General features: G+C 46.1%; 1 protein-coding gene across 1 annotated transcript; it reads left to right on the forward strand.

Annotated features, from left to right (window-relative positions):
* The first annotated feature begins 7221 nt into the window (after positions 1-7221).
* LOC116478673 (X-ray repair cross-complementing protein 6-like) lies at positions 7222-10611 on the forward strand. The gene is given in 4 exon segments (XM_032170098.3): positions 7222-7425; positions 8425-9009; positions 9332-9763; positions 10111-10611. Coding segments are annotated over 4 exon segments (1722 nt in total).
* The last annotated feature ends 1002 nt before the right edge of the window (positions 10612-11613 follow it).

The raw sequence follows: 11613 nt of genomic DNA on the forward strand, positions 1-11613 counted from the left end.
CAGCGAGACCCTGTGTACGTGCAGGGGAAGTACAGGGCTGTAGGAGCACCAAGGGAGTCCAGGGCAGGTGGAAAAAGGAATTTAAGGATGGAAAAGGACAATTGAGGCCAGAATATAGAGATGATGAATGCCAAGTTAAGGCACCTCATTTTATGTCTGAGGACTTGCAGACTCAGGGACATGCTTGTGATCAGAAAGCCCTGAGGGTTTGAATGCCTTGCCCAAATCACACAGGAGTGGCATAGCTCTAACTGGAGGCCAGGACTCTGATTCCTAGTTGTTGTCTACACACTATTGACAGTTTAGCTCACATGTTTATTGCATGGTTAGGATATTGCTTGGGAATCAGTGAGGTCAAGCCCTGAGAAGAGAAAAGATAAGACACAGAGTTTGAGGAAAAGAGGTTGGTGGGGGCCGGGAGCAGTGGCTCATGCCTGTAATCCCAGCACTTTGGGAGGCCAAGGCAGGCAGATCACTTGAGGTCAGGAGTTGGAGACCAGCCTGACCAACATGGTGAAACCCCGTCTCTAGTAAAAAAATAAATAAATAAACAAAAAATAAAAAATAGTTGGTAGAGTCAGGGAGTCTGTTGATCTCCAGAGCCAAAGTCTAAACTGAGATGCAGTCTATGAAGTATACCATAAGTGGCAAATAACCATTTGCTTTTTTCCTTCCTTTTGTTCTTTTGCAAACTATATTCTCATTGGCTAGTTCATTTCACCTAAATAACACCCCTATCCACTGATTGATTAGATGTTCTCATTTGACAGATTTGAAAACCTGAGGCCTGGAGAAGTTCAGAAACTGCACAAAAAAGAGTTAGTGATGGGGCCTGTGGTGACATTGCAGATTTCCAAACCACCCGTGTCTCTTGACATTTCAAATTCCATGACATTCTCTTATGTCTCCCCAATTTGCTGTATGAAAATGGGGTTGAGCAAAAAGATGAAGCAAACAGGAGTCGGGCTCTAGGTTTCCAAAGAGTCTTTTTTGAAGACAGCAAGTCCCCTTGCTTTTCAGTCCCATTCGTGAGCACCACAGCAGCCGTGCCAGTGAGGTCCCAGGTTTGGACAATGAGCCTGGCTGAGCACAGGCCTGGAAGGATGGACAAACCAGGGCTCCGTGTGTCATGTGGTAGTCACTAGGTTCTGAGACACGTGTGCACCCAGAAACCCTTCCCACAGAGCGAGGACCAGGGTGACAATGGGCCACTTAGCCACCAGCAGCCTGAGGGAAGAGAAATGATCCTATGGCCGCTGGCCCTGATGGAGGACCAGGCACCTCTGACAGCTCCTGTGATACCCTTCGGGGGCTAGGCCCTGTAGGTGGGTCCTGAGGCCCTGAGACTATTGCAGGCAGCCTGAGACTATTGCAGGCAGCCAGGCAGTTCAGGCCTCTGCCAGGGCAAAAGGGTGTGGTGACCACAAAGCCAATCCCCAGCATCTCAGAGCCAGCCCGGACCACACACTGTGCTGACCACAACTGAGGTGTTGCATACCTGGTTACATCTCCAGGGTCTAGGATGGACCTTCCAGGAGAGGACACAGAAGGGACACAGGATATCAGACTCGAATCACCTGCCTGGTCAGGTACCCCTGTGCCCAACAAAATAGGCCACTTAGTCACAGATTCCCCCAGCTCATTCCCACACTCCCTTTCTTCTTGGAGAGGAGGGGCTGCAGCAAGTTTACATCAACGAGGACTTATTGAGGGAACACAGTACCAGCCTCCACCAGTTACTGAGTGAGACCCAATCCCGACATATCATAATCACAGCACTAAATCTGAAGCTGTCATAATTACAGCACTAAAATGGAGGTCAGTCACACTGGGACTTTGAGGGGTGTGTTGATGGGGAGAAAAGACAAGAGATACATAATCCCAATGTAGTGCCTGGCTCCCAGCAAGAGTTCTGTAAGCTTGAAATGGAATGGAAAAGAAGGGACAGGAGAAGGAGGGAAAGAGGGGGAAGTGAGGAAGGAAGAAGGGAAGGAAAGGGAAGGGAAATTACTAGGTGATAGTGATCTAATTGCAATTTCTTGCAATGCTTTGGGTGTCGACAGGAAACGCTGTGTTCTCATGTAAAATGGCCACACAACACCAGACTCTACAAGCGCACATAACCGCAGGCACACCGCTATACGCACAATTGCCCAAAGCCACATCCACCTGGGTAGACAGCCTCACACTACAGTCTCAATTCCCCAATTCTCCATTGGTCTGCAGGACTTGTTTAAAAGCACCCCTCCACTCCTGTCCACTCCCCAGTCACCCAGGCACTAGGAAGGCGCCCCCCTCCACCAACAGCCTTCATAGCCCACAGCCACTACCACTCCATACTGAGCTCACACTCAGATGCGCAACCACACCCCCCGGGGTACAGCCAGACACACAAGCAAGATGCCTTTGTCCCCCTAAAGATTGGGAGAAGCTGGAAAGAACAAAAGGGAGGGAGACAAGGAAAGAAGCAGAGGAGACACTCAGCCCAAAACACTAGATGAACAATTGGCCCTGAGCCTGTTTCCCTGAATTGCTCCTGTAGGAGCAAAGAGAAGAACATTCCTGACAGGAGCAGGCGTCCTACTCCTGGAAGAGGCCTTATATATCCAGGTTTCCGAGCACGCAGATGTCTGAAAAAGCAATCTGACCCTCTGAGTAATCTCAGGGGACGCTTCCTAGTTCTATTATTCTCTGGTTCCTTGGAGAAGGGCAAAAATAATACGTATCATCTCATGTTTGAAACACCTTACTGACACTACCATCTTGTTATAACCACGTATGGTACTTTCAATCCATTACCTCAACTTACGCAGCTTGGCTTGTCATTGCATTCTGTGCAACCTTGGCTGGGAGAAAAGAGGTCTGGGTTCCAGTTCTCTGGAGGTCATTTAAACTCCTCCTGTGTCAAATTGCTCACCTCCAGAAGGAGAGGACACCCTAGGTGATGCCTGAGGCCCTTCAAGTTCTAACGTCTTAGGCTTCTACCCATCTAGAACAGTGCTTCCAATAGAAATATCATGTGAGCCACATAGATAATTTTAAATTATCTGGTCACCACCTAAAAAAGTTACAAGAAGTACACTTTGGGAGGCCGAGGCGGGCAGATCACGAGGTCAGGAGTTTGAGACCAGCCTGGTGAAACCCTGTCTCTACTAAAAATACAAAAATTAGCCAGGCATGGTGGCATGTGCCTGTAGTCCCAGCTACTTGGGAGGCTGAGGCAGAAGAATCGCTTGAACCCAGGAGGCAGAGGCTGTGGTGAGCTGAGATTGTGGCCACTGCACTCCAGCCTGGGCGACAGAGCGAGACTCTGCCTCAAAAAAAAAAAAAAAAAAAGTAACAAGAAATAGGTAAAAATAATTTTGATAATAAATTTTATTTAACCCCATATATCCAAAATATCAGTATCTCAACCACTAAGCAGTGTTTTAAAATTTTTTTTTTTTTTTTTTTTTTTTTTAGATGGAGTTTCGCTCTTGTTGCCCAGGCTGGAGTGCAATGGCGCCATCTTGGCTCACTGCAACCTCCGCCTCCCAGGTTCAAGGGATTCTCCTGCCTCAGCCTCCCAAGTAGCTGGGATTACAGGTACCCGCCAGCAAGCCCGGCTAATTTTTTGTATTTTTATTAGAGACGGGGTTTCACCATGTTGGCCAGGCTGGTCTCGAACTCCTGACTTTGGATGACCCCCCCCCCCCCCCCGTTGGCCTCCCAAAGGGCTGAGATTACAGGCATGAGCCACAGGGCCCGGCCTGTTTTAAAAATTACAATGAGATATTTTACATTTTTTTTCCTTCTACGTCTTCAAAATCCAGTGTGTATTTTATACCTACAGCACATCTCAATTAAGATGCTAAATTTTCACTGGAAATACCTGATCTGTTTTTAGATTTCATAAAATTTGCAGTTGTAAAAGGTATGACCCACATGCCTAAATTGTTCCAAATACATTTAAAAATTTTTTCCAATAACTGAATCAAGCATTAGGTTTTCCGCTCTTTTTAGTTGACAAGTAATAATTGTACACATTTGTGGGTACAGCATATTTCAATGTGCATATTTAGTGTACAATGGCCAAATCAGTGTAATTACCATATGCATCACCTCCAATATTTATCATTTATTTGTGTTGCGGACATTCAAAATCCTCTCTTCTAGCTTTGTGAAAACATACAATAAATGACAGTTAACCACATTTACCCCACAGTGCTGCAGGACACCAGAACCCATTCCTTCCATCTAATATTGGTTTTTAAATTAAACTTGAATCAATATACAATTGTGATCTTCTCTTGCATTAGTCACATTTCAGGGACTTCACTGCTGCACGTGGCTTTGCATAGTGGGGATTGTTGCATGGGACAGTGGGGAGAGGTCCCGTAGGTGTGACCCTTCCCGCCCTGATCACACCCCCAACTGACTGCTAGTTCAGAGTGAGAGTGGAAAGGTGTCACAGCCAATGTCAAGCCAGGCAACACCTGCTCAGCCACTTCATTGTCTGCGTACCAAGGAGAAGCCAAAGAAGGGCAGGCCTATCTGGTCCGCAGGCACAGTCCCCAGCCCCTTTCCGTGGAGCCGCTGCCAATGTTTCCGCAGGCAGAGGCCACGTTTCCAGCTCAGACGCAAAGGCATGGGAAGGTGGCAGGCATCTGAGCTTCGTTTTCTTACTCAAAGGAATGCCCACCAGGCAGCCAGCCAGGGTGCAGCCCAGACTCTACGTGTCACTTTGGGGATTTGGGCTTTATTAGCACAAGTCAGATGCAGTGTGATGGGGGCGGTGGTAGTGGTGAGCAGGCAGTAGGGACAAAGTTCCAGGGCACGGTGGGTGAAGCATTAGCACTAGCAAACAAGGTCAAGAGAAGGGCATATCTGCTCTACCAGGGGTACAGGGAGAGTTCATAGATTTCAGAAATGTCACTTGGAACCTCACAGCACTGCTTGAGGGGAAGCATTGAAAGACACTGCCAGGACAATCCTTTTATGCCTTCTAGAACTGTGGAGAAACGTTACAACTAGCAAGGGTTTTACACTTTTATTTTTTCTTTTTAATAGAGATATGATTTTGCCATGTTGCCCAGTCTGATCTTGAACTCTGGGCTCAAGCGATCCATCTGCCTCGACCTCCCAACGTGCTGGGATTACAGACATGAGCCACTGTGCCTGGCCAGCTTCACGCATATTGTTATAATCTTCATGGACAAATCGAAACTCAAGCAACTTGCCCAAGGTTTTTCATCTACAAAGCTGAAATTTAAATTCAAGTCTATTTGACTCCAAAGGCTGCACTAAAGATTTAACAATAATAACATTTTTATTATTATTATTATTTTAGATGGAGTTTTGCTCTTGTTGCCCAGGCTGGAGTGCCATGGCATGATCTCGGCTCACTGCAACCTCCGCCTCCTGGGTTCAAGCGATTCTCCTGCCTCAGCCTCCCGAGTAGCTGGGATTACAGGCACCCGGCTAATTTTGTATTTTTCGTAGAGATGGGGTTTCTCCATGTTGGTCAGGCTGGTCTCGAACTCCCGACCTCAGGTGATCCACCCACCTCGGCCTCCTAAAGGGCTGGGATTACAGGCATGAGCCACCGCACCCCGCCAATAGTACCATTTTAATTAGTTATTAATAATATCTAATAATAACAGGTTATGTTTATTGAACGATGCCATGTGCCTGGCACCATGCCAGGTAGTTTATAGACTTGAACTAATTTATACTCACATTTCTGTGAAGTATGATTTCATACCCATCTTACAAATAAGGAAAACCGAGTCTCACAGAGGTCATGTAACTTATCCAAGGTCTTGAAACTTGTAAGTAATAGAACAGATTCCAGCCTGACTTCCAAGCACACGAGCTTAGCCTTGATGTACTGCCTCTTATGGGAATACTTATGGTGGCAGATGCTGCTGATGTCCCACACTGTATCTTCTTGGTCCACATCTGAGCTCACTGCAGCATCCCACCTCAAGTGCTGCATCTCTGCTTCTCTGCCTGAAGGCTTTCTTGGGCACCTGGGGAGCTGTGGGGGACTTAGCACCTTTGGGCATGCATTAGAGTCTGAGAGCTGCTATGACAATGTTCCATAAGTGGGTTGGCTTAAAACAACAGAGATTTATTCTCTGACAGTTCTGGAGGCTAGAGGTCTGAAGGCAAGGTTGATACCTTGGTGGTTGATACCAGGAAGGCCACACTTTCTCTGAAGGCTCTTGGGGAAGGTCCTGCCTTGCCTCTTCCTGGCTCTTGGGGGTTGCTGAAAGTCCCTGGCACTCCTTGGCATGTGGCAGCATCACTCCAATCCTGCCCCCATCTTCACATGGCTGCCTTCCTGCTGTATGTCCCTGTTCTTGTGTCTCTTCTCTTCTCAAGGATACCAGTCTTATTGGGTTAATGGCTGGCTCTACTCCAGGCTGACCTCAGCCTTTTTTTTTTTTCTTTTGAGACAGTCTCAGCTGTGTTGCCCAGGCTGGAGTGTAGTGGCACAATCTCGGCTCACTGCAGCCTCCACCTCCTGGGTTCAAGTGATTCTCTGGCCTCAGCCTCCCGAGTAGCTGGAATTACAGGCCCTGCCACCATGCCTGAGTAGTTTTTGTATTTTTAGTAGAGATGAGGTTTTGCCATATTGGCCAGGCTGGTCTGGAACTCCTGATCTCAAGTGATCCCCCTACCTCGGCCTTCCAAAGTGCTGGGATTACAGGCATGAGCCACTGTGCCCAGCCTGACTTCATCTTAGTTAATTACATCTGCAACAACTTTATTTCCAAATAAGGTCACATTCTGAGGTTCCAGAAAGAACATGACTTCTGGGGGCACACTATTCAACCCAGTTCAGGGGGCAGGCTTCAGACGACGAGCAAGGTGAGTGGGTAGCCAAATGCTCCAGCCACCCCATCCTCTGGTGGCACAATTCCAAGGAGTGTTCCACATGAATTCCCAGAGGTGCCCCAGCGAGACTGAACCTCAGGTGCCCATAAGAGCCCTGCTCATTAATGTACCCATTATTGACTTTTCTTATTTCCCTGTCTCACTTTCCCTACTTCTTCATTTGGGCTCCCTAGGATCACCACCCAAATAAACTGCCTGTCCCCAGGTTTGTTTGTTTTTTTTTTCGGTGGGGGGCAGGGAATTCAAATGCATGACCTGTTTTTGGTTAAAAGTGAAAAGAGATTCTTGTCTTCTGTCCCAGTTGGTCACTTCCCTGAGCCAAAGTGAACAGTAGCCAACATGTCAGGGTGGGAGTTGTATTACAAAATCGAGGGCGATGAAGAAGCAGAAGAGGAACAAAAAGAGAACCTTGAAGCAAGTGGAGACTATAAATATTCAGGAAGACATAGTTTGATTTTTTTGGTTGATGCCTCCAGCGCTATGTTTGAATCTCAGAGTGAAGATTTGACTCCTTTTGACATGAGCATCCAGTGTATCCAAAGTGTGTACATCAGTAAGATCATAAGCAGTAAGAAAGATCATAAGCAGTAAGATTATAAGCAGTAAGAAAGATCATAAGCAGTGAGATCATAAACAGATCATAAGCAGTGAGATAAACAGTTAGATCATAAGCAGTGAGATCATAAGCAGTGAGATCATAAACAGTAAGATCATAAGCAGTGAGATCATAAGCAGTGAGATCATAAGCAGTAAGATTATAAGCAGTAAGAAAGATCATAAGCAGTGAGATCATAAACAGATCATAAGCAGTGAGATCATAAACAGTTAGATCATAAGCAGTGAGATCATAAACAGTTAGATCATAAGCAGTGAGATCATTAACAGTTAGATCATAAGCAGTGAGATCATAAGCAGTGAGATCATAAGCAGTGAGATCATAAACAGTGAGATCATAAGCAGTGAGATCATAAGCAGTGAGATCATAAACAGTGAGATCATAAACAGTGAGATCATAAGCAGTGAGATCATAAACAGTGAGATCATAAACAGATCATAAGCAGTGAGATCATAAGCAGTGAGATCATAAGCAGTGAGATCATAAACACTTAGATCATAAGCAGTGAGATCATAAACAGTGAGATCATAAGCAGTGAGATCATAAACAGTGAGATCATAAACAGTGAGATCATAAACAGATCATAAGCAGTGAGATCATAAACACCTAGATCATAAGCAGTGAGATCATAAACAGTTAGATCATAAGCAGTGAGATCATAAACACTTAGATCATAAGCAGTGAGATCATAAGCAGTGAGATCATAAGCAGTGAGATCATAAACACCTAGATCATAAGCAGTGAGATCATAAACAGTGAGGTCATAAACAGTGAGATCATAAGCAGTGAGATCATAAGCAGTGAGATCATAAACAGATCATAAGCAGTGAGATCACAAGCAGTGATCGAGATCTCTTGGCAGTGGTGTTCTATGGTACCGAGAAAGACAAAAATTCAGTGAATTTTTAAAAATTTACATCTTACAGGAGTTGGATAATCCAAGTGCAAAACAAATTCTAGAGCTTGACCAGTTTAAGGGGCAGCAGGGACAAAAACGTTTCCAAGACCTGATGGGCCACAGATCTGACTACTCGCTCAGTGAAGTGCTGTGCATCTGTGCCAGCCTCTTTAGTGATGTCCAATTCAAGGTAAGTCATACGAGGATCATGCTGTTCACCAGTGAAGACAACCCCCATGGCAATGACAGTGCTAAAACCAGCCGGGCCAAGACTGAGGCCGGTGATCTCTGAGATACAGGCATCTTCCTTGACTTGATGCACCTGAAGAAACCTGGGGGCTTTGACATATCCTTGTTCTATAGAGATACCATCAACATAGCGGAGGATGAGGACCTCAGGGTTCGCTTTGAGGAATCCAGCAAGCTAGAAGACCTGTTGCAGAAGCTTTGCGCCAAGGAGATCAGGAAGCAAGCACTCAGCAGGTTAAAGCTGAAGCTCAATAAAGATATAGTGATCTCTGTGGGCATTTGTAGTCTGGTCCAGAAGGCTCTCAAGCCTCCTCCAATAAAGCTCCATCAGGAAACAAATGAACTAGTGAAAACCAAGACCCTGGCTGGGTGCGTTGGCTCACGCCTGTAATCCCAGCACTTTGGGAGGCCGAGGCGGGCGGATCACCTGAGGTCGGGAGTTCGAGACCAGCCTGACCGACATGGAGAAACCCCGTCTTTACTAAAAAAAAATACAAAATTAGCCAGTCGTGGTGGTGCATGCCTGTAGTCCCAGCTACTCGAGAGGCTGAGGCAGGAGAATCACTTGAACCCGGGAGGTGGAGGTTGCGGTGAGCCAAGATTGTGCATTGTACTCCAGCCTGGGCAAGAAGAGCGAAACTCTGTCCCCCAACCCACCAAAAAAAAGAAAAAAAACAAAGACCCAGACATTTAACACAAATACATGCAGTTTGCTTCTGCCTAGTGATACCAAGAGGTCTCAGATCTGTGGAAGTCATCAGATTATACCGGAAAAAGAGGAAACAGAAGAGCTAAAATGGTTTAATGATCCAGGTTTGATGCTCATGGGTTTTAAACCCTTGCTAATGCTGAAGAAGCACCATTACCTGAGGCCCTCCCTGTTCGTGTACCCTGAGGAGTCGCTGATGATTGGGAGCTCAATCCTGTTCAGCACTCTGCTCATCAAGTGTCTGGAGAAGGAGGTCATAGCATTGTGCAGATACACACCCCACAGGAACATTCCCCCTTATTTTGTGGCTTTGGTGCCACAGGAAGAGGAGTTGGATGACCAGAAAATTCAGGTGACTCTTCCAGGTTTCCAGCTGGTCTTTTTACCCTTTACTGATGATAAAATGAAGGTGCCATTTTATTTATTTATTTATTTATTTATTTATTTATTTATTTATTTATTTATTTTTGAGCTGGAGTTTCACTCTTGTTGCCCAGGCTGGAGTGCAATGGAGCAATCTCGGCTCACTGCAACCTCTGCCTTTCAGGTTCAAGCAATACTCCTGCCTCAGCCTCCCAAGTAGCTGGGATTACAGATGCCTGCCACCATGCCCAGCTAATTTTTTGTATTTTTAGTAGAGACGGGGTTTCGCCATGTTGGCCAGGCTGGTCTTGAACTCCTGACCTCAGGTGATCTGCCCGCCTCGGCCTCCCAAAGTGCTGGGATTATAGGCATGAGCCACCGCGCCCAGCAAAGATGCCCTTTACTGAAAAGGTCAAGGTCATGGCAACTCCAGAGCAGATGGACAAGATGAAGGCTATTATTCAGAAGCTCTGCTTCATATACAGAAGTGACAGCTTTGAGAATCCCGTGCTGCAGCAGCACTTCAGGAACCTGGAGGCCTTGGCCTTGGATTTGATGGAGCCTGAACAAGCAGTAGATGTGACATTGCCCAGGGTTGAAGCAATGAACAAAAGACTGGGATCCCTGGTGGATGAGTTTAAAGAGCTTGTTTACCTGCCAGATTACAATCCTGAAGGGAAAGTTACCAAGAGAAAGCACGATAACGAAGGTTCTGGGAGCAAAACGCCCAAGATGGAGTATTGAGAAGAGAAGCTGAAGACCCACATCAGCAAGGGCACGCTGGGCAAATTCACTGTGCCCATGCTGAAAGAGGCCTGCCGGGTGGACGGGCTGAAGAGTGCACTAAAGAAGCAGGAGCTGCTGGAAGCCCTCACCACGCACTTCCAGGACTGACCAGAGGCCACGTGTGCAGCCGCCCGTCCACACGGCGCCCAGGCTGCCTGGCCTTGTTCTCAGCCAGTTAAAATGTGTTTCTTCTGAGCTAGGAAGAGCCTGACCAACAGAAGTCGAAGGACTTTAAGTTTTTGAGGCTTTCTGTTGCCACGGTGATGGTGTAGCCCTCCCACTTTGCTGTTCCTTACTTTACTGCCTGAATAAAGATCCTTAAGTTTGTACTATTAAAAAAAAAAAGAGTTAAAAGAAAATGAGCCTCAGGCCTTTTGTCTGTTCAGTATGCCTTATCACAGGCAGCCAGGAGGCTTTTCTAGGGTCCTGTAATGATGGTTTTTGCTCCACGTTGGTTTAAGCAGGTTTCTGGGGGCCCACAACACCTTGGATAAGTAGGTGGGAGCCTGCTAGAGGGGCTGGGTTGGGAAAGTGGGATATATGTCTATAGCTGGTGCTAGGCCTGTGGTTTATGTAGAATGACTTTGCTAACTTGTGTCATCGAGGTTGATGATTTTATCAGTTATTCCCAAGAAATAGTATAAACGTCAAGAAATGTTTCTCAAACCAAGGGAATCCAATATGATAGCAACTGAGGGAAGATCTAGGGAAGGTGGAACATAGCATGGTGATAATGTCAATTGGGAATTTCCAATATTATCTAATATTCATATTATGCCATATCATCTATAGCATCCACCAGCTCTGTGGTTGTGTTCACAATGGGCTCATCCATCACTAGTTCAACATTTCTCAAATGCATCCTGCCAGGTGCTCCTGAGAAAAAAGTTTCTGTGATCCAATCACGTAGATGAATGCCGATTACTATTCACTCTTCTTGAAGAGGTACAGTCCATATTAGTATATTAAAAGTTCTGAAAATTTTGCTGTCGAAATTAAAATCCAGTTTAGCATTGCTGCCCATACTTATTTTGCTACGGAACCTCTTCCTCATGTAATACCTATTTAATCTATCATGGAGCTGGCACAGAATCCACTTTGGGAAACCTC

Source organism: Hylobates moloch, unplaced genomic scaffold (genome assembly GCF_009828535.3).
Source record: "Hylobates moloch isolate HMO894 unplaced genomic scaffold, HMol_V3 SCAFFOLD_3, whole genome shotgun sequence".
Taxonomy (NCBI): Eukaryota; Metazoa; Chordata; class Mammalia; order Primates; family Hylobatidae; genus Hylobates; species Hylobates moloch.